At 38.4% G+C, this 24,327-nt stretch overlaps 1 protein-coding gene across 1 annotated transcript; it reads right to left on the bottom strand.

Annotated features, from left to right (window-relative positions):
• Window positions 1-14,826: 14,826 nt before the first annotated feature.
• Window positions 14,827-20,758, bottom strand: cetn3 (centrin 3). The gene is made up of 5 exons (XM_041811219.1): window positions 20,632-20,758; window positions 18,503-18,638; window positions 17,824-17,938; window positions 17,532-17,723; window positions 14,827-15,368 (listed from the first exon to the last, which is right to left on the bottom strand). Exons 1-5 carry the CDS (start codon window positions 20,646-20,648, stop codon window positions 15,325-15,327), a joined length of 504 nt encoding a protein of 167 aa, XP_041667153.1. The 5' UTR covers window positions 20,649-20,758; the 3' UTR covers window positions 14,827-15,324.
• Between the last annotated feature and the right edge of the window lie 3,569 nt (window positions 20,759-24,327).

The following is a 24,327-nucleotide window of genomic DNA, read 5'->3' as shown; positions in this document are numbered from 1 at the left end:
TTCTCTGTTAACCCTGGGACTATTCCTCTTCTGAGATGAACACATGTACAGTTGGTGTCAGAGGAAGTATGAGAGTTTCTTTAAGGCTATTCAGAAAATTAAGAAAAATATAAAAGATCATTTCCTGATGAAAACTGAAAATTTGGAGTTTACTGAAATGTAAATTCATGAGAAGCTGAACTCAAAGGTTTTGAGTTTGTTCGGTTTTTCCTGTGTGAGAAAAACTTAAAATCTTTAGGTCTAAAAAGTCAGAAATTTACAAGAAAAAATTCAAGTGTTTCACATTAATGAAGTGGTAAAATTAAGAGGAGCAAAATGTTGAATTTTTGAGATTATAACATCAAAAATAAATAAAAACTAGATGACATCCAACTAGATGAAATCCTGCAGTTGAGAGCCTAATCAAATGATGCTTTTTTACTGGGACTGATATATGGAAGTAGTTGGATTTTACCCAGAATAAAGATATCATCATAATCATCATCATCATCATAATCTGGACCATGGTTATTATAGTTAACTAAAACTAACTAAAACTAAAATTCAATAATAGTTTTAGTTAACTTAAACTAAATCAAAATTAAGCTTTACAAAAAAAAACGAAAACTAACCAAAGCTGTATAGTGCGCTTACAAAACTAACTAAAATAAAATGAAAATTGAGATGAAATATCCTTAGTTTTAGTCCTTGACACAACCATACTGACTAGCACCTACACCAGAGTCTAGAGAGTAAAATTGCATGATCTGATTGGTTAAGACTTCACACAGTGGTAGTTTTATATCTGGAGTTGTATTCAATCATCATCTTTAAACAAAATGAAAAGTGAAGAGTAGCCTGTTTGAATGTTTTTAAAAATGTATGACGTTCCTTCAGCCCCAACATCTATTACAAAAAACTAAAACTAACACTAAAACTAATAAAAACTAAACTAAAACGAAGTATCTTTGCAGAATAAGAACTAAACTAAACTAACAAACCAGCAGTAAAAACTAATAAAAACTAAACTGAAATTGAAAAAAAGAAAGTGAAAACGAAATAAAAACAAAAACTACTGAAAAATCCCAAACTATTATAACCTTGGTCTGGACTTTGAAGATTCATTGTCACAAACTGGAGATATTCAGATGAAAACTACCTACTCTGATCTGACAAGTGTCTGAAGTTTCATATCCAAACATTAAATTTAAAACTTTATAATGCCATGAATTTATTATTTTACAAACTTAATAAACTTAAGTTCAAGTTTACAATTTTTTAAACTCAAGAATTTAAATCTTTTTACTTGTAATTTTATGACCATTTGAACTAAAAAAAATTGTTTTCCTTTAAACTCAATATCATTTTTTTCTCATGAAAATTAATGGGTTATTTATTTATTTATTTATTTTTAACAGTGGCCCTAATAGGCCTTAGTAGCTTTGGCCCCATCCTATTTTCATTGTATGTGTTGTATTTGCCACCTATTTTCCAGGTTTAAGACATCTCCTTCCACTGTTATGCAGATGATGTACATGTCTTTGAGATTTATAAGTTAGAGTACACTGCAGACCTTATTTGGTTTTGTGAAAGAAGATAAAATAAGACACAAAAGACATCATAAGATAGAATAAGATTGAATAAAATTACATTACATACAACCAAAAAAAGATACAAGATGAAATAAGATCATATAAACATTTAAGATAAAATACAAGGTAAAACAAAATAAAACAAAATAACATTAAATAAAATTAGATAAGAAACAAAAGAAAAAGACGTGAAAATATAAGATATACAATAAGATAAAAATGATAAGATAGAATGAAATAAGATGAAATAAAACATGATATAATAAGGTAAGATGAAATACAATACAATGAGATCAGATAAAAGAAAATATGATAAAAAAAAATTATACAATAAGATAAGACAAAATGTAAAATTAGATTCAATAAAATAATTTAAGAAAAAATATAATATGCTGTATGATAATATAAGAAAAGATAAGATTAAATAGGAAAAGAAAAAAAGATGAGATAAAATATGATACAATAAGAAAAATATCATCAGATGAAATAAGATAAAATAAGATAGGAAAATATAAAATGAGATGAAATAAGATAAAAGCTATGATACAATGAAGCAATATAAAATACAATTAATTAAGATACGATAAGATACAATAAGATAAGATAAGGTTTAACTGATCCCCAGATGGAAAATTCTGTTATTGTAGCAACACAAGAAAAAATAGGTGGTAAAAATACAGCAGGATTAGCAAAGAGCAATAGCAAACAGGGCTAGGCATCATAAAAAAACTAGAAAAAAATACTGGCAGTAAATACAATTGACATCCTGTGTAGACAATAACAGTAAAAGACACGTGTTCATGCAAAGTGACATGGTACACTAGCATCCAGTTAGGGACACAGCAGCGGGGTGACATGAACATGGGGCAGTGTAATGTGGTCCAGTAAGAATGAGATGTTATAGGTGCCTTATGGAGGAACAAACTATAAAGATAATATGAAGATGAATAGAACAGTTTGGTATTGTAGTTTAAATATTAATGTCTCTTTTGAATAATTATGCAATAGTAGAAAAGCACAATATGAGACGTAAAAGTTAAGTGCAATAAAATAATAAATATCATATCATATCATATATCATATTCCAGATATTCAAGGCTTGTGCAGCATGTTGCACCACTATTATATGTTTGACAGAATTGCACTGGATTACACTCTGGGTTTCATAATGTGAAGGCCCTAAGCAGACATGCATCCATATTTTAGTTTGAATCACTTTTCCTGTGATAACTGCTAAATTCCATCTGTTTTCTAAATCATTAATCCTATATTCCTCACCTTTTACCCCACATGTACTTTCTCTAACACATTTATTTCTATGGCACAGCCATGACTGAGTTTTTCTGAGGCGGTTTGAGGATTTCAGCCTTCCTGCCTCAGTAAAATAATGTTTTCATGTCCCGTATGTCTGTGTATGCAGCTCCATATGTAATGTGTGACTGTGTTTGTGTTAGCCCGTGTTCATCCATGCCTGCTGTCCGTGTAGGCAGATATTGTAGGCGTAGGATGAGGTGTTGTAGAAACATAAACAAGCTGTGACAGAAGCAATAAGCTCATTGTGAAGAGAACCAGATGTGAGCCCAGAAATGATTCTGCCTCGTCGACCTTTTCTTCAGCTCCACATCGGCCTGTTTCATTTTCTCAGGTATTTCACCTGGAGTACAGAGTTAAGGGACTTTTCCTTCACTTGAGCCTTAAGTCATTCATCACTGGTCTATCTAGCTATGACAGTATCCTGTTTATATGGCTGGAGATGCTGCTAACTCCTCCTGAAGGTCGGGTCACTCCCACCTGTCCGTGGTAGATCTACTGATGATGGATGTAAGAATCTCAGAGTTCTAGTATGTTCTGTGTTTCTACAGTGGTGCATCAGAGCCGGTCTCCTCTGATATTTTCTGTTTGTGCTACAAAGACTAGGATGTGTTTCACTCTGATTCGCTGCTCTGAGTGTTGGATAAGATGCCGTGAGTGTGTGTTGGGTGAAGTTGGTTCAGTGTGAGAGATAGAGTTACTGTGAAAGCCATGAGCGTGTGTAAACTAATCCATCCTCACCCAACTGCCGAGCATAGTCCACGATCCTCAGCATGTCTCGAAGCATTCCCTGCTCATGTCTGTGTCCGCTCCCAGAGAGCAGCAGCTACACAACGTCTACACAACAGCTACACAACAGCTACTCAACAGCTACACAATAGCTACTCAACAGCTACACAATAGCTACACAACAGCTACACAACGTCTACACAACAGCTACACAATAGCTACACAACAGCTACACAACAGCTACACAACAGCTACTCAACAGCTACACAATAGCTACACAACAGCTACACAACAGCTACACAATAATCTACAGCCCAGCAAGACAACAGCTACACAACAGCTACACAACAGCTACACAATAATCTACAACCCAGCAAGACAACAGTTACACAACAGCTACTCAACAGCTACTCAACAGCTAAACAACAGCTACCCAACATCGACAACCCAGCAACACAACAGCTACACAACAGCTACTCAACAGCTACACAACAGCTACCCAACATCTACGACCCAGATACACAACAGCTACTCAAGAGCTACACAACAGCTACACAACATCTACGACCCAGCTACACAACAGCTACACAATGTCTACAACACTGCTACACAGCAGCTACACAAGGTCTACATGTCTACACAACAGTTACACATCTATGACACAGCTATGACACAGCTACACAACAGCTACACAACAGCTTCACAATGTCTACACATCTACACAACAGCTACTCAACAGATTCATAACAGCTACACGTCTACACAGTGTCCACACAATGTCTACAGAACAGCTACACAACAGCTACACAACATCTACGACGCAGCGAAACAACAGCTTCTAAACAGATACACCTCAGCTACAACCCAGCTACACAACAGCCACGCAACAGCTACATGACATCTACAACACAGCTTCACAACCTCTACAGCACAGCTACACAACAGCCCAGAGAATGGACCCTGATAGACCCAGAGAATGGACCCTGATAGACCCAGAGAATGGACCCTGATAGACCCAGAGAATGGACCCTGATAGACCCAGAGAATGGACCCCTTAAATCAGGAATAACCCTATATTTTCTGAACTGAATGAAATATCTTGTGAACAGAGATATTTTACCTTGAAAAAAATAGAAGAAAAAACATGTTGAACTAAATAACAGTATGAAATGTTTGTTGAAGTAAACATGTACTAGATTTAATTCTGCTGATGAGTTCATCAGCTGAGTATTTCAGCTCGTCTAAACCTCAGCCTTAAAGTCCAGAGAGTCTAAATAGAAAACCAACTCTAAGGTTAAAAATGTTCATAAAAAATTCATAATGAGCTGCTTAACACGCCGATCATTTCACCATGCAGCTCCCCTCGAGGTGGCCGTGCAGGTTGAGGTCGTTCTTACGGAGGGGTCAAAGGTCGGGGCCCCCACCTGGAGGCTAGTGTCACCCTCCAGCTGACAGACGTCGTAAACACTCGGGATCATCCTGACATCTCTCTCTGTCTGCGCTCTGAGGATTCATTCATCATCAGGTTAAATATAAGGATTATTCATGTTGAAATCAAAGTTTTTATGTTTATTAAAGTCAGGATCATCTCAGACCTAAACCCCGCAGTAAACAGCCCCTCTACTCCCCTCTCTGGTCCCCTGTCTGAGCGGGGGTCGGAGGGTAAGTGTTGTCACATGGTCGACATATCTGCTCTAATGACTGACAGGTGGACGTGGAGCTGAACTCTGACTCTGGTTACTGACGAGACGCCCGGCGAGCAAACACAAGGACGCCAAACTACAGAGCACTTCAAAGGTTTAAACACTGAAAACACGTCTGAAGGTTTTCATTGGCCCTTTTTAAATCACCCCTAAAGATGAGGTAGACACAGCACAGGAGGAATGGATCTTATATCTGACTAACACCAGGATGTTTGAGGTAAATATCAACATTTACCTGAGCAGGTGAGAGTGTCTGTGTCCTGATTCATTAGGGTTTATAATCACTTATTATTCTGAGTCACTTAACTGGAGCATTTCAGTGTTTTCTTACCTAACATTTATGTGACAGCTTTAGTTACATTGGAATCTTTAGAACTTTAGAAATTCAGAAATGTCCCCCTTTTTTCCCCCCAAAAATCATTGAATCCGTTTCAATTTTAAGAGCATTTAGAGTGGCCCTAATATGGTATGACAATACCCTAATAGGATGATGGAGATGTATTTTGATAGACCATAACTATATGGGCCTGATGAGGATTTTTCCAAATAGTAGAAACCAGCACAGACATGCCGGTACCACTGAGAATTTAATCTGCTGTTAATATAAACAAAGCGCTTTAACAGGAAAACTTTCTGACACTGTGGAGAACATATAAAGACGACTAAATCAAAACTTCAGCACCAGGTTGTCCCCTGACACATGGTCACATTTGGTTGTCCTGCTGCAGCAGTTAGGGGTTAAATATGAAGTGGTTTTTGGACCTTTATTGTCCCCGCTGTACACTGAGGGCCTTTTTCAGACCCAACTGTTGTGATATAACTGTGCACTCTTTATCTTCATACCCTCACTAATTGACCTGTAATTGATTGGGGACAATGATCTGATCTGACATTTGTTCAGCTCTCGTTAGAGCCCCTCTGTCTCCTCCGCTGAGACGCACAAACTCCATGTTCATTAACAGGACGGCCCACAAAAGGACCATTGAGCCTTAATTCTCACTGTGCCAAAGCCTGCCGTTATATGAACCCTACACTGTGTTTCAAGTCGGGCAGAGTAAAGAAGAAACACAGCTCTGTTCCAAAAAAGTTGGCACAACTGTAGACTTTGACTGAATGTGACAAATATGAATCTACCTATGGGGAAACCACGTCTCTGATAGTGGTTCTTAGACCAGAGGACTTATAGGAACCCAGAAACATGCCTCATTTACTCACTGACTAAGATTATGAAGTGTGCATTCTGGTCATCATTCTCTTGGTTTTTGAGTCCAAAATCAATCAAATTTTATCAAGAGGGTGGTCGAGGTATTCATTTTGCCAAAAACTCAATGAAATTCACTCAGTGAGCGTCCAAGTTTGGTACAGCCAAAACCATTGTGCTTCCATTGTGATGACCTGTCAATCCCAGGTAGCCCCGCCCCTTCTTTCTGGTCTGTTTGACTGTAAATGGGACCATTATTGACTAAATGAACATCATGCTGTTTTGAAGAAGACTTGGAACTAGAGATGGAGTCCATCAACTCATTAGGGAAATGTTTACAGAGAGAATAAATCAGCTGATAAGTAGGTAGAGTTTTAATTTCAATTATAATTTTGGCTTGTAAGAATGCACTCGTTCTGTTTGTTTGTTTGTTTTTCATGAGTGATGAATGGACAACCTTCCTTTACAGCAGCGTCTTCTTTGCCCCTTTAAACAAGTCAGCTCTCACTCTGATTTAAGTGAGGAGCAGAGGGATCCAAAAGATCCGTTTTAATCCAGTTCAGTTTTTTTTCATGAAAGAAAAGAAAATCAATAAACAATCAGTTCAGTCAGGACCACTTTGTTATGAAACACATGGTTTGTGATTATAAATATCTTTCTTTGGAAGCGGTTATTAATGAGCACTTATTGTTATTTATGTTCGGCGGTGCGGCTGTTCTGGGATCCTCCTGCCCTTCCACCAGCCTACGCAGAAAGTATCTCACAGGAAAAGCACACTTTCCTGTGCCAACAAGGAAATCCTGAGGCAGCGAAAATCCAGAGCAGGGCAGGCAACTATGGCCCCGTCTACACACAAGCGGAAACGATATATTGCCATTTTATTTTGAAAAAGTTTTCCGTAAAGATGGAATCGTTTCAGGAAATACCCGCGTAAACACGGAGCCACTGAAAACAACTGAAAACGCTGTAGTGCATATGTCAAGCCTGTATGTGGCGTATTGCTGCCACTGAAATGCACCAAAAGAGAAGAAGAAGATCACAGAAAACTGACACAAACCTTCTTCTAATTAGTTGCCCCTCTGGTTGTTCTCCACGCATCTAACTCATTGAGTGCCATTGGCATGAATATATATACGTCATTTAAAAACCAACGCTTGAGTGCCATAGACGTATATATATGTCAAAGTGTTTTTTTGGCGGCTGGCACAAGGGGGCGCTCTCACACTCCCTGTGAGTAATTTTGGGGCCTCTGGGATACGTAGTCGGAACACTAAAGTCGGAAGTGACAGTAGATCAAACATCAGAGGTGGAGACCCTGGGGTCAAAGGGCAGAGCGATCATTACGGAGGTAACCTAAGCTAAAAGTTCTAACTTAGACGCTGGAAGAAACTTTAAACTTTTTGCCTTAGAAATCTCTTACTCACTGAAACCGGCACTGAACTTAACGACAGCGAATCCAGGGATCAGCGCTTTCATTCATCTGCCTCGGCCGGCAAAGAGGCTATAGGCTAAGAGTACCGCGAGATCTGGAGAAATAAGGCAGCCTCTCGCCAGCTGGATGCATACAGTGACAAGCAGGAGAGGACGTGGGTGTATAGGGAGGTCACGTGGAGGTCGTCCAGTTCCAGAGTGTGAATGGCATGACAGTGACTGGAAGCATTGTTTCTTATCTTACAATAAAATAACATTTGTAATTCAACTTTCAGATGTCTTTTATGTCATTGAAGGTAAAATTATAACATTAAAATCACTGTTCTGCTTGACAGACTTTCTTTCACAAAAATGCATTTTTCTCAGCTTTCTATAAAAAAGTGGTCTTTTTGGTGAAACTAGCCTCAACTTAAATCCAGATAAATCAAGAACGGAACAAGCTACAAACAAACGTTTTTTTCCATGATGAAATAGAGTTTCTGCTTTCATTTGAGCTTTTTGGTGTTTTCAGAATCATAGAACAAAAATATTCTGTGGGTCTTGAAAGATGACTGAAAATGGCCAAAAATGCTGGCACAAGCCACTTTCCATTTTTTAACAGGGCTGGCACTCAGTGAGTTAAGAACATATGATGTGTGCGTTTCACAGTGGTGGTAAAGGAGCATCAGATTTTACTGTAAAAGCCATAACAAGCTCAGTAGCTTCTGCAGCACGAACACAACCCTGTAATCCGCCATTACTGTTTTATGCAGACCTGCGCAGGCGTCTTATGAGAGCTACACTGTGTGTGCCGTAACCAGGGGAGTTATGTTTAATTAAATTCAACAATTTGAATGTGTACATCCAACACAATTCTCTTTTGCTTTTAATTGTCAGATGTGTTGTTTACATTTGAATTGTTTTGAGTTGAACATCTTTTTTTCACTCTTTTTCCTCCCATTGTGGGCATGCCCAGGGTACAAAATTAATACAGGCCCAAACATTTTCACTAAAAAATGTGGTCTTTATGCTACTATAGGGAGGAAATTGACGGGGCTATACAATGAATTTCAGTGGCCTTTAGGACTCTGTTCAACTGTTTGAGTCCAGCGTAAGCCACGTAGGCAGGGCCGCCCCTGGCCAAAGTGAGGCCCTAAGCAGACCCTGATATGAGGCCCCAAATCCCCGCCCCCAAAACTAGTTATAATTGAGTCATCATCAAGGATGGCACCTAAAAACTACCACAGACCTGTGTCTTTCAGAAAAATAACTTTAATCTGAAAAAAGTCACAAAAATGATAATTGCTTCCAATGATCTTATTCCTTGTTGCAATAATAAATATAATGTTTTTAATGTCTATCTGACTTTTTAAGAGTTATTTTCATCATAACATTAATCCCACATTTTAGCTCTGTTTTATTGGGGTTTTCCTGTCAGAGTTAAACTGGCATAAACCAGTGATCTTGCCCCCCTCACACAATAAATTTTCATGCGTGAGAAATACCAGGTGTGGTGGGTGAGAGTGTGAAAAGGTTTAAATGCGTGTGCCACACTCTGAATGTGTGAGACTTCAGAGCCATGGTAGTTGCCTACGCATTTATGCACTCTGGGACCTGTTTTCAAAAAGTAATGTTTACAGTCACCACCGTTTCCGTGTGGCTGAAATGCTGATACGACTAAAAACTTTTGTGTACACACCTGAATTTGTCTCTGTGTGGACGGGGCCTATGACAACAGAATGACATTGATTCAGCATAATAGAGGAGGAGCTGGGGTGGAGGAGGGAGCAGCAAAGAGAGCCAGACTGGAGCACTTTAAATAAGGCAGCCTGAGCCAAACTAGCCAAAAATGTGCTAAGCCGCTAAAATATACAAATCCTTGGAAAGCTGCAGAGAAATTCCACTTCAAATCTCAAACTGTCCTGTAAAGTGCTGATAGAAGCCTAAATATTACATAAATAATTGATGCATAGCCGTTATTATCTCCACTCACAAGCCTGTGTGCTGCACTCAAAGACCTTTGCTGGGTTGTTGCTTTATTGTCTCCATAATCTGATTAAAATTCCTCAGATTACTGCAGAAGGAGACATGCCTTCATCTTCTATCTGAAACTTGATTTTTAGTCCTTCTCTTTGTTGATTGTGTTGTCTCTTGGACATCTAGAGGGTTGATTCTAAAGTTTGGGTGTTTACGGCCAGAGATGACTGAAAATAAAGATGTCAGAACCTCCAAACCTCCACATTAGCTCATCCATACAGCCTAAACCAAAGAGCAATCAGACCATGACCAGCTCCCCCAGACAAGCCTATTTATAGATTTCTCATCAACTCTGATGATTACAAGCACTACAAAAGACTCTGAGTGTGTGTGTGTGTGTGTGTGTGTGTGTGTGTGTGTGCAGGGAGGTGCGGTGCTAACCACAGGGGGGCGACTCTGAGGTTGTAACTGGGGAGGAACTGGTTTGGTTTATTTCTGGAGCGTGTGGACCGACAGCTGAGCATGCACCGGAGCAAGGGCACAGTCCTGCTGCAGGACTGAGCGGGTCCAGGTTCTGGTCATCAACATCAGAGCTGCTGACCTTCAACGCACCGGTCTCTGCAGAGAGAGAGAGAGAGAGAGAGAGAGAGAGAGAGAGAGAGAGCTAGGGCTGGGCGATACGGAGCAAAAATAAAATCTCAATAATTCTTAGCTCTATGGCGGTACTCGGAATAAAACTGGATTATTTTTTCTGTCAGAAATAACAAATGATGGTCATAAAATCAGAATGATGAACTCTGATTTATTCTAGTAAAAATTAATAGATGTTGAAAGACAACATAAAACCCTCTAAAGGTAATCCTGTCCTGACATGAGCAGCACCTGTAGACCTGGAAACTCATTTTAATTCACGACCTTTCTGTTTTCAAAAAATTTACCTGATCGGTTTTTATCGTCAGTTTTAAACTGTTTAACTGATAGGAACATGGCCGTTTATAAAGGGGATAAAGGGGAGACCTTTCTAGGCCATGGAGGTCAGCAAATCTTGGTTCATTGTGAAGTTAAACTGTGAAAACCATATATTATATATGACCTGAATAATAACCACTCTTAAAATGTTTAAAAAAACCATAGGAAGGAGGGATTCTAGGACTCAATAAAAAGTTTGTTTGAGGTGTTCTTTGAAAAAGAGATTCATAAAGTTGATAACAAACAGGAAGAAAAGGCCAAGGCACTCTCTTTCAGATCGGATCAAGAAAGGCAAAAAAGGGGCAAAAATGGGCAGGAAATGGTGAAAAGTTGTTAAAAAGTGGTTGAAATGAGTTTAAAGAGGAAAAGATGTTTCAAGAAAGGCAAAAAGGGGCAAAATGAGAAGAAAAATGGTGAAAAGTGGTTAAATAGGGATAAAATAGGCAAAAAATTGGTAAAAAAAAAAAAGGAAAAAATATCAGGGCAGAAATGGTGGAAAGTGGTTTAAAAGTGGTTATAGAAAAGAAAATAGGGCCCAGGAAGACAAAAAGACAAAATGGTGAATAGTGGTTAAAAGGTGGCAAAAATTAGAAAAAAAAGAAAATTGAAAAAGAAGTCAAAAAAGGCAAAAATTGGCAGAATGATGAAAAAGGGTTTAAAAGTGATTAAAATGGGTTAGATTTGGCAAAAATGTGTAAAGAAGGATAAAAGGTTGGCAAAACTGGACAGGGGAGGGTGAAATTGGGGTGAAATTGGGTTAAAAGTGGTTAGAATGGGATAAAAGTGGAAAAAATTAATCAAGAAATGCAAAAAAGGGACAAAATGAATGGCAAAAAGGTGAAAAGTGGTTAAAAAGTGGCAAAAAATTTGACAAAAAAAATTGGTAAAGAAGGGCATAAAAGGGGGCAAAATGGGCAGGAATTTGTGAAATGTGATTTGAAAGTTGCAAAAAAGGGATAAAATAGGAAACCGTAAAGAAAGGCAAAAATAAGCTGGAAATGGTGAAAAATGGTTAAAAAGTACCAAAAATGGGATACAAGTTGGAAAAAATGTGGGTAAACTTTGAAAAAAGGGAAAAACAGCGATGACCTGCAACCAGCTGAGACTTTTTTGGGTAAGATATTAAGATTTTGGGATTTCTATGCCTTTATTAGAGAGCAGGGTTGACAGAGAGAGTGGGGAATGATGGGAGCCATAAAGACTTAAACTCGGCCATCTGTGTTCATGAGAAACAACCTGACCACCAGACCATCTGCTCCCTGAAACATGATGTCTGAGCGGAGCATAAAATGCACAAATATACTAGCAACATGAGGAAAAGTGGGTGGAAGTGGCGAGGAGTGAGGGTCGTTCCCTGCCACTTCCACCCACTGTGACCACGTCTCTGGACTGTGGGAGGAAACCAGAGTGAAGCACACACAGGGGGAAGATAGAGAACGGCCCTGTATGACAGCGTTTCAGACCAGCAACCTTTGACCTTATTGAAATCAAGCTTCCTCTGGGTGTCTAGGGTGTGTTACTAATGTCATTTCTGATTAGAACATGAGGATGATTCTACATGGAGCCACATCAGTGCTTTTACCACTGTTAGAGGTTCTTACAGTCTTTTACTGAGCATCGTCCTTCTATGAAACATCAGCTTTAACTATGTGGATATACGCTGTCTTATATCTCTTTTGAAATAATCTGGTGTATGCTAAAGAAGTGTCTCTATCGCCGTGCTTCACAGCCTCACTTTCATTTGTCTGGCCCTGAAACTTCAGCCCTTTATGATGGGGGAGCAAAGCCGCAGAGAGCTGCAGCCTGTCATTGTGTGATTGGCTCCTGTTATTACCTAAGCAAACTGGGCTAGCTGACCACACTCGTATTCATCATGAGGGCAGCAGGCGAGGGGTTAACCGGAGCAAAAGCAGACCACAGACCTTCATCTAAATCAATGCTTAAAGATCTGTGGTAGCCAAATAACAGAGAGCAGGAGGAACCGCCTATAGAGGGGTTTCTGTGGTCCAGATCCTGCGTCTCTGCTGGGAGCGAGGAGTGTGACAAAAGCTTTTCAACACACTCATCATCACAGAAAGACCCAGCTCTGTGTTATTCTAATGGAAAAAGTTAGGACTGGAGTCTGATGTGGGTTTGATCATCGAGTAGAAAGCGCTCAGAGACGAGGAAAATGGATGTTAAAGCACTTTAAAGCAGTCAGAGTGGATTTCAGCTGTTCACTGTCATCAAACACACCCCTATAGTTAATGAGAGCTGTGAATGAGTGCTGCCCTCTGGTGGACGGCTGAGGTACAGCAGGGAGGATGCTGGGGGAATTTTTCCAAACAGTAATTATAGTTAACAGCACAAAAGATGTTTAAAAGTCAAGAAAGTGACAATAAAGATGGTCAGAACTCCTGTAGTGATACAAAAAGGGAAAAAAACTAAACAAAGATGCTGATATAAGACGAAAGCAGCGGTAAAATGACAACTAACCAGGAAAAAATGCAAAAGAGACGTGAAACAACACAAAAGTCAGCGTGACTCAACCAAAGAGCCAAACTGTTGAAAAATACCTTTACAAGAGCCACAATATAAGTAATGAAAAGTGGCAAAACTGGCTTTAAGTAGCAACAACAATAAGTGAAAGGTGGCAAAAGTGGTCAAAAAGCTACAAAAATGGGTGAAAAGGGATGAGAATGGGGAGGAAAAGTGGAAAAAGGGTCAGAAAGTAGAAAAAATGGGTGAGAAGTGACAAAAAATGAGTTAAAGGTGGCAAAAAATGGTCCAAAAGTGGCAAAAAAAATGAGTAAGAAGTTACTTAAATGAGCAAAAAGCAGCCAAAAGGGGCAAAAATGGGCAAAAATTACGGAGCAAGTGGTAGTTTGTGGCAAAAGTTAGCTGAAATGGGTGAAATGGGTGAAAAGTCGTGAAAAATGGCAAAAATGGGATAAAAGTGGCAAAAAGAAGTGGCAAAAACAGGCAAAAAAGAGGAAACAAGTGGTATTTAATGGCAAGAGGTAGCTTAAATTGGTGAAAAGTGGCAAAAAATTGTGAAAAAGGGCCAAAATGGGCAAAAAGTAGGAAAAAAAGTGGCTAAAATGGGCAATAAAGTAGGAAAAAAGTGGTATTTAATGACTAAAGGTAGCTGAAATGGTAACAATGGAGAGAAAAAATAGTGAAAAACAGAAAAAAACAGGATAATAGTGGCAAAAAATGGGTGAAAAGTAGAGAAAACAGTGGTGTTTAATGGCAAGAGGTAGCTTAAATAGGTGAAAATGGAATAAAAATGGCAAAAAAAGTAGGAAAACAGTGGTATTTAATAATATATATTTAACAATTATATTTAAGATTGACATAAAAGAGCCAAATGTTGAGTATCACTTACATAAATAAACTTACAATAAAATTCAAGTCAAATAAAATGCTACAGTCAACTAAAAAATAACGGGGGGGGGGGGGTAAACCTAAAGAGATTAAAAATTTCTACCAAAATGAGGTAGTAATCATCATAAGATGGATTGTGCACACAAGAAATGAGTCAAGACTAAGAGCAACCTAAACTGGAGTCAGATCAGAGGTATAAATGCCAAAGAGGTGCAAAACTAATACAGAAAGATGCACAAAAAGGGAAATGAAGACAGAGAGATAGAGCAGCTTTTATAGAACATAAAAATCGAAAATTAACTAGAACGACCTGCATGACAGCAAAGACACACAAGACCCGCTGCCTCCCTCAGATTAAGATTGACCTCTTTTCCTCATTTTCCTATTTTCTAAAGTTATATCTCTTGTTATATCTCTCTCTCTCTCTCTCTCTCTCTCTCTCTCTTCTCCCTCTTGATTGTATTTCCTTTCCTGATTCTTCAGTGTTTGACTCTTTATCTCATGGTTTTTTAATGGTAAAAATGATGCTAAAGACCAGGCTGAGCTGTTGGATGCAAACTTAAAAAGCAAGCATAGACTTAGGAAAAGATGTGTTGGCAAACTCATTTAATTTTGTATAAAATAAATAGCACAATGAAACAATCAAGCCATAAACAGGATCAGTCATAAATGGTCATTTTTGAAACGTGTTGTTTTTTTCTCCTCAAAATAAAAAAAGACCACAAACTCACTCATGAACAGTTATTTTTGAGGTGACCAGAAAACAAACTTAAACATCAGCTGAATAAAAATGATCTAAAGTGATAAAATTAAGTCTGAAATATTCTGACAGCACGTTTACATTCACACACAAACATGTAAAAGTCAACAGCACAGAATTTAACCCCTTCATGACATTAACAACCAAGTATAGAGCTGGACTGACCAGACTACGTCTGTTCAGACATCTGATCATCAACTGTAAGAAACCAAATGACCAATAAAGATGGTCCAGACTTCTTCAGACCCTCCAGAGTCCATCAAGTTCATACGATGTATCCTCTCTGTCGATGTGGACGACCGATCCAACAAAAACATCCTCCATGAATCACGAGTCTCCGGTCATAATGGAGAGAAATTCCTCCTGATTTACTGGAAAAGAGAAAAGAAACTTGGTCATCTTCTAAAATACACTCCTGATAAACATTTTATAACAATAAACCCTGAACATTCCAATATTAAATACACAATCTTTTTTTACTGATCATTCTAATCTTACAAACTGACCGAAGAAAACCCTGTTTTCAGCATAAACTACTGAAAATATGTACATTTTGGTGTAGAAGATTTTTTAATGATTATTTCCAACATCACACGGAGCACAACACCTGACAGGAGTACAAATTTTACGCATTCATTGTGGTTTGCAAGCAGCCGCCCAAAACATGCTGGGATACACGGCGAGACCAGCTGAGTTTAGCAACACTTTTTAACAGCTTTTCTGCCTTATTGGCTCATAATCCTGTCTTGAAGTAAAACAGTGACAAACTGTTAAGAATGTGAACCTCGAGGAGAGCTGGTTTGATAGAAAAGACTCCTCAGTTGTAGACAAGTAAGCAGCAGAGGCTGTGTCCGTCAACTTCATAGCTTTCACTGTGGGCCAAGAGCTCAACTAAAAACTGTTAGCTAGCAAGATTACAAACAAAAAAGAGCAACACAGCTGCACAGAAAGCATCACATTAGAAGACTATTTAAAGAATTATTCTGCTCCCAAAAACACTTAATAGGAAGTGGTGTCTGATCTTAAAGAGGAATTTCTGTCATGCTGAGATTTTTGGTTTGTTGCAATTCTTCTCTCATCCTGCTGACAGACATTTTTCTAACTTGACCTGCACCTCTTTGCAAACAGACAATGCACCACAGAGACATTTGTTTCCTCCTCCTTGTATCATGGCTAGTTTGAATATTTTAGGTCACATATGACAGACACCTTTTTCCATTTCTATTAGAGACAACTACTGCAGGATAATGTAACGCCAGTTTGCCAGGCATAATAATACACTGCAAATTATTTGGTGCTTAACAAAATCTAAAAACTTAGATTAAGAAGTGTTAGATAGTTTATCTTGTTTAAAGGTTAATTTATCATTTTAAGTGTGTAACTTTGAAGTATAATCTTAAATCAAGCATGATCATATCTTTTTTTGTCTCAATTAGACAGGAAGTCCTTAAACTAAGTAAATAACTCTTAAAATAAGCTTCATTAGTTCTCTCACCCACAGTCTCATTAAAATAGATCTGGTTTCAAGAGTCAGTAACAAACTCAAGTTGCTTGATTTAAGAAAACACACAAAAAGCATCAACCAGTCCAGGGTGTACCCCGCCTCGCTTGCTTGTTATACCACGTTTTTCTGTTATTTGCTTAAATCACTCACCGGGTTCATCTTAGGTCTAATTTTTACTTTACAGAGGCCTGAATTTCACAAGATACTTCAACTGAAAAATGTTGATGTAGAACTGAGATGGTTGAGAGGTAACAGAGCATTATTTTCATTTGTATTCTTCCTTTTTTCCTTTGGATTGTCTTGTCTTCCTTTGGCATTAAGAACATGTTTTTGTATGATTACCATTTGCTCTGTGGTGCTAAAGTTCTGTTAAAATGTCTTTGAGCCATAAAAAGGTTTTGAATGTTGTCAGACTGATTTTGAGAATGTGCAGCGAGCCTGACTCACTGTTGATTGTGCTGACAGTTTAATAAACAGTGACAGTTTTATCATACTTGCCATCCTGGTTGTGATTTCAGTAGAAACATTAAGATGTATGGTCTGAAAATATGGACTGGTTTTAAGTTTTATGCTTTAGTTTTAAAATGAATTTTAGACTCGGGCTGCACGGTGGCACAGGGGTTAGGGTTGTTGCCTCACAGCAAGGAGGTCCCTGGTTCGCTTCCCAGTCAGGGCCTTCCTGTGTGGAGTTTGCATGTTCTCCCCAAGCATGTGTGGGTTCCCTCTAGGTACACCAAGTTCCTCCCACCACCAAAAACATGCTCATTAGGTTGAAATGTTAGTAATATATCTGCTTATATCGAGTAATTTTAAGCAATCTAAGCTTAAAACCAGCATTTTCTGCTTATTTTAAGCCTTTTGAAGGGTTCTGTCGACTTACTTATTTCTAGATATCTTGCCAAGTCAAATGATCTCACTGCACTGGCAGATAATTTCACTTGATTTGAGAAGATTCAGACTAGAATCAAGTTTTTTCTTAAATCTAGACAGATCATTTTTGCAGTGTAGGGGTAAAGATTTGATCTCTTACTCTCTCCATCTCCGTCTGTGTCAAACTCGTCGATCATGCTGCGCAGCTCCTCGTCGCTGATGTTCTCCCCGAGTTCTCGAGCGACTCGTCTCAGGTTCCTCAGACTGATTTTTCCTGATTCGTCTTCGTCGAACAGCTTAAAGGCCTTCATGATCTCCTCTTTCGGGTCTCGCTCCAGGATGCGATCCGTCACTGCAGAGACAAATTTGATTTTTTTATTCCTTACGTGTTACAGCCATATCTAGTTAGTTTCTCTGAAACAAAAAAGATAATGAGTTGAAGACGAACTTACCAACTTCATTGAAATCATCAAAAGTGATTTTTCCGTTTCCCTCTCTGTCGTAGTCTTTCAGGATCTTCAAAACGTCGACTTTCTTCACCTCGAAACCGAGAGCTCGCATCGCCACCTGTCGGGATGTTCAGATTAAGATTTGATTTCTTTAAATACTTGAGAACATGTGTGAAAAAGCCTTATCCATATGGTGTATCTTGGTCATCAAATGACTTCTAGAACAGAGGCTGATGCAGAAAATCAAATCAGTCTGAAAAAGGCAAATCCACCATTAGAAGTTCATACTCTTATGAGTCATCTTGTCTTAAACTTCCTCAATATTCATCAGCCTGGCAAACATTAACTAGGTATAATGAAAGAGAAAAACAGTAATGGAACCACTGGCATCGTCAGTTTTTTTGTCCCTCACAACAGAATCCATGATGAAATGTCACATTTCACCTTCACAAAAGGAAAAAACTGTCAGCCTGGGCAACAGCCTTCAAACTGTTCAGCCCAGCTCTTCTGTACTTCTGTTTGTTGTTTTCTTGTGTTCTCCAGAAAGTGTTCTCCACCTACTCTCTACCTGAATCAATATGAAGCAGCACAGTTTTGGCTTTTATTGAAGGGTCAAAGAAAGCTGAAGAAAAGAGAAGCAGGGGATTTAGAACTGAAGAAAGAGCTTTGTTTCATAACTCACCTTCAGCTCATGATAATCGATTTCCTTATCTTTGTCAGTGTCAAACAGATCGAAGGCTTCTTTGATTTCATGTTTCTGATCCTCGGTGAGCTCTCTCCTCTTCTTCTTCTTGTTTTTGTCTGCTGTAAGGTCCGTCCTGGAAAGAAAACACGATATATAAACCAGATACTCTTGGAGCTGTCAAGAATTTTTTTTTTTTTATTTTAAATCTTTGAGTAAATGTCAAAGAACTGTTGCAGCCGTGCCTTTATTTTAAATGATAAAGTAGATATGCAAACAGAGATGAAGTTTTCTTAAGGTTACACTCCAAGCCTTATAGTCCACAAATGATACATAATCAAACACAAGAAAGTGTGCATTATAAAACAACCTCACTCACAACAAGAAACAGCCACACAGACATTATTTTATAATTACTAGACATAAGAGTAGGAATGCTGGGAAGTCTTTAGAGTGTCACAAACAGACAGGCCTGCCCACAGATTTGACTGGTTCCTGAAAACCCAGAGAATGGGCCCTCCCCTGTTTTGATTCATTACTGATATCAGTGCTTGTGTGTCTTTTATCAGTAGCATTGGTGCTAGCATCCTGGCTAACAGTTCCCTCATTCTGGAGCTGGAAAGTGTGTCAAGCTGTTTTTGGGTTCTGGTGATAGAATGATTTATCTGTACAACTTTTAAACCACTTTCACCACTTTTTCAAATTTCCATTTTTGCCACTTTTATCCCATTTTGCCCCATTTCTTCCACTTTTAACAACTTTTTGTCCATTTTCTTTTGCCATTTCTTGCTCTTTTGCTTTTTAAATTTTTCGCCCTCTTTAGCCTATTGCCACTTTTGCTGCTTTTCACAAATTTTGCCAGTTTTTTTTATCCAGTTTAAGCCCTTTTTCCACTGGTTTCTCTCACCATTTTAAACAACTTTTAGTCAGTTTTTCCCCATTTTGCCAGTTTTTGCTGCATTTAAGCCATTTTTGCTGCTTTTTGCCCATTTTTTATTTGTTGGGTTTTTTTTTTTTTGCCCTTTTTTGCCACTTCACCCATTCTGCCACCTTTTGCCTTTGACTTCCACTTTTAACTCATTTATGCCCAGTTTCTTTTATTTTATTTTTTGGTATCCAAGCATTGGTGCAGATTAGGGGTGGGCGATATGGAAAAAAAAAATCATATCATGATTTTTTTTATGGTCAGATGACGCTCTCAATTTTATGACGATTTATTTCATTAAATTTCTAAGACAAATTTGCAAGTTAGTGACCAGAAAAAACAACCATTTCTCTGATTTTTCTCCATTTCTTCTGCACCATCCTGCTGGCCAATGCATTATATGTATGTATGTGTGTGGTGTGTGTGTGTGTGTATATATATATATATATATATATATATACAGTGCTTAACAAATTTATTAGACCACCACCCAAAGTCAGGTTTCTGCCACAGCTGCCCTAAATTAACAGCACTGGTAATTACCAAAATCATTTTTGATGTTTCTGCAACTGTTAATACACCAATATGTAGAAGCTCTTTAACCCAAATGATATTTTTGATGCTAAAATAGAATAATTATTGTTATTGATCCCCCAGGAAGAGCTGGAAAGTGTCTGGGCTGACTTTTTTATTGCACATTTTGGATTAAACTCTCTTTAAACTCATGAAACCACCCCTCATAAGATGAACCGATCATCTCATAATTATTTTAGAATCAGCATTTACTATTCCTACCTTCATTTCTGCAACACTTAGATACATTTATCTTAAAGTGTAAACGCTTATGTGGTACTGATAGCTCACAGGAACACAACTCTTCTCTTTATGGATGCTAAAATACATGATAATACTGCACCATTAGCATACAGTGTTAACTCATTTATCTGACCTTCTGTATCACAGCCTAGTTCAGGACCGTCTAAAGCAGCAGAACATGAAGCATGTTAACACATGAAGATCTGAGTATCTATGGCTAAAATATGAACTGACAGGTATTTAAACCTGTGGTCACAGATGCTAAGAGACATGCTAACGTTAGCTAACGTAAACTGAGCTAGTGTTCTCTTCACGGCTAACCGTTAGCTTCATTAGAATGAACCAGACAGCTTTAATAAACAGCTAAAGGTAAAAACAAAAGTCTCACCTCAGAGAAAGACTCATTTTAGTCGGTTATTTTATGTTCAATAAGACGTAGCCGGTGTCCAGCACAGAGAAATCACAGCAACACCGACACAACAACAAATCCGTTTATCCGCGCTCATACGGACGCTTCCTATTGGTCACTGGTCACCAGGCAGCAGTGAAGTCTTCTCTGATTGGTTGGATCCTTCTTCGGCATCTCCGTGGTTCAAACCTCATCTGTTTTTGCATCACCGCCCCCATGTGGAATGTGTTTGTTCTCCTGTGCCTCATGGAGCTCAATAAACACCATTTAACAGATTTATTTTTGTATTTATTCATCATCACATTCAACATCACAGACATAGGCCGTATATTTATGTCAGTACGACGTTTACAGAGAGTTATGACTGATTTATTCTCACTCTTATAGGCAAAAGTGGTCTTAACTTTCTGCTGTCCCATATTTCTCACAGATCCGTTTATTTCAGCCTGATTTCTATAGAAATCATCAAACAGCCTCCTCGTTAGTGATGGTTTTTAACAATTACTTAATATTGCTTATGGCATAATGCTTATTTGTCATGTTTAAAGTTAACTTATGATTTGACATTAATAAAAAAATAACATTTTTGAACATTCAAGTTTTTGAAATGTATTTTGTTTAAACACAAAACCCGTTTATCATGGCTTACAAGCTTTAACCACAACAGCTTCAATCCTCCACAGTCTTTTCAGCTCAGCAGCAAACTGGATCAGGACTGTTAAAATGTTTAAGTCCATGATGCTGAGGCAGCCTAAATAAACCCAGTAAATATTCTTGTCTAACTTATCTCCTCTAGATGGCAGTGCAGAGCTCTCTAAAATTACAGACTCTAGAAGTGTGTGAGGATAAATATATAATATATTATCCAATTAAACCTTACACCTTCCCTGTAAATAAAGTCTGACACCTGCTGACTGAGGATGAGGACAGTAACCGGTACAGAAAAGTCAGAGGCACCTAATGCTGCGTTATTCATCATTTAATCATCAAACTTCTGTTGGTGAATCCCCCACGAACATGGAAAATAAACTATAGAAAAACTGAAATCTGTGATGTTCATTCATGTAACACCTGTTACATAAATCTTACCAGTGCTTTTGGTCTATTTTTTCCCTCTCAGTTGCAGCAGCTTTTAGTTAAACATGACTTAAAAGTTGTTGCATTGTTAGAGTTTTGGTAGATCTTCAAACTATAAACAGAACAGAGTGTGTCATTTAAAAATATTATGAACATTTGTAAACTTGACAAGAAATCGATTCATATACTTTTTTTCATTCAAGCAGGAAAAACCTCATTGAGATTAAAGACATCCCTTTTCAGGAGTTCCCTGGCCGAGACACACACCAGCACAGTGAACAAAGTTAAATCAGGGAAATATTTGTTAGTATTGGACAACAATCATAAAAACTCCATAGATCAGGAAGAACACACAGGTGTGTCTGGCTCCATGCCATCCAGCATTCTTTTAAAAGCATCCAGAGAACAAGTCATTGAGTTTGAGCTCCTTTTATATTCACTCCAGCCTCTTACCAAGATTTCAGCCGTTTCTACCACTTTTTTATCCACCTGTTGCCCATATCTGAGAGATCTTCTGCCTGTTTTTTGCCACTTTTTGCCCGTTTATGCAACATCTTTGTGCAACTTTTTCTGCTTTTTCCTGAGATTTTTTGCCACTTTTCACACATTTTTTAATCTATTTATCCACTCTCTGCCGATTTTCCACTTCTGTCACACTTTGCCCCATTTTACCACTCTTTAGCCACCTTACTCCCTTTTTGGTGCTTGTGAGAGTTTTAACCAGTATTTGCTGCTTTTTGCTGCTACATTTTCAGAAGGGATTTTTCCCCCTTTTTACTAATTTCTGCAGCTTCTTTTTGACTTGTTTTAACTACTTTAGCTGCTTCTTACTACCTTTTTCCCTTTTTGCCACTTTTCACCAATAGTGTCAATTTGAACCCATTTTGCCTGTTTATGCTACTTTTTTGGATAATTTTTTCTCTTGTCAACTCACTTTGCTTTTCACCCATTTTGCTATTTTTGCCTTGTTGTCACTCTTTAGTCACTTTTAACCCATTTTTGCCCATTACTGTCACCTGTTGCCCATTTTGCCCCTTTTCACCCATTTCTACCACTCCTTTAAAACACTTTTTTTTTCATATTTGGAAGATTTTTTTGCCTGTTCTTTTTTTTCCCCACCACTTTTTGCCCATTTTTGCTACATCTCTTTGCTATTTTTTGTGTACTTTAGAGGCTTTTTGCCTTTTTGCAAAGTTTTGGCCGCTTTTTGTCTATTTTTCGGTAATTCTGTTTTAATAAGAAGGATTTACATTTTGACAAAGGTTATGTTGTACTCAGGGGCGTAGCTAGGGATTTAGGGCTACACAGGGCCCCCCTTAACCAGCGAGCCGAGAAACAAATATTTCTTTCTTTCTTTCTTTATTTTTGGGCATTTTCGTGCCTTTATTAGATAGAGGAGGACAGTGGATAGACTCAGAGACAGGAGAGTAGGGAAGTGGGGACATGCAGTAAAGGGCCACAGGCTGGATTCGAACCCTGGCCGCCTGTGTACGTGGGTAGCACCATAAACCACGCGACCATCTGCGCGCCCCACAAATGCTTCGTTCTTACAAATATCTATGCATTTTAATGTCTTTTTGAACCATAATTTCCTAATTTATGAGCAATATTTTTACTACCGTTAAACTAAATGAACGTGCATTATTTTGCAGCGCTGTACTACACCATTTGGACATTTTTAAGAGAGGAGTAAGCCCTCCAGGATTGTATTTTACTCTATTTGATACAAAGCTCAGCCTGCTGACTGATTCATTTATTCACTTTTAAATCAATGATCACACTTAAAAAACTAGAAAAGCACTCGGAGAGCGCAGACATCAGGCATTAGCCCCAATAGTAAAGAATCCTTCAGAAAATCTTCAGTATGACCCAAACTTTGTGATGGGAGTAAATTCAGTCATGAAATTTGCATATTCTGACACCAGCAGGCGGCCTCCGCCATCACTGGCATTCTACCACGTCTCTTGCGTTTGTCGTTTCCGATCTCCATCCATATAGGTGTACATATAAATATCTCCACCACACCCAATGTAATTTATCCAACCTGTACATAACTGTTTGTAAATACTAGTTATATTTTGTAAGCTGACGTTTTTATATTCCATATTTTGTATTTTTTTATTTATTAACCAAACAACTGAATTATTTCAAAAGCAATTAATCCATAGTAGCATGAATCTGAATCTGAGGGTGCAACAAGCTTTAATCTATAGAGGAGGAGGCTGGGGTGGAGGAGGTGGAGCTTTAATCTATAGAGGAGGAGGCTGGGGTGGAGGAGGTGGAGCTTTAATCTATAGAGGAGGAGGCTGGGATGGAGGAGGTGGAGCTTTAATCTATAGAGGAGGAGGCTGGGGTGGAGGAGGTGGAGCTTTAATCTATAGAGGAGGAGGCTGGGGTGGAGGAGGTAAAGCTTTAATCTATAGTGGAGGAGGCTGGGATGGAGGAGGTGGAGCTTTAATCTATAGAGGAGGAGGCTGGGGTGGAGGAGGTGAAGCTTTAATCTATAAAGGAGGAGGCTGGGATGGAGGAGGTGGAGCTTTGCAGCAGCAGCATGGTGCATCAGCATTGATGCAAGCAAGGATTAGTGGTAATACACCA

The sequence above is a fragment of the Cheilinus undulatus genome, linkage group 17, assembly GCF_018320785.1.
Source record: "Cheilinus undulatus linkage group 17, ASM1832078v1, whole genome shotgun sequence".
Lineage (NCBI taxonomy): Eukaryota > Metazoa > Chordata > Actinopteri > Labriformes > Labridae > Cheilinus > Cheilinus undulatus.
Note: the sequence above shows the minus strand (reverse complement) of the source record. Positions and strands in the feature narration are given on the sequence as shown.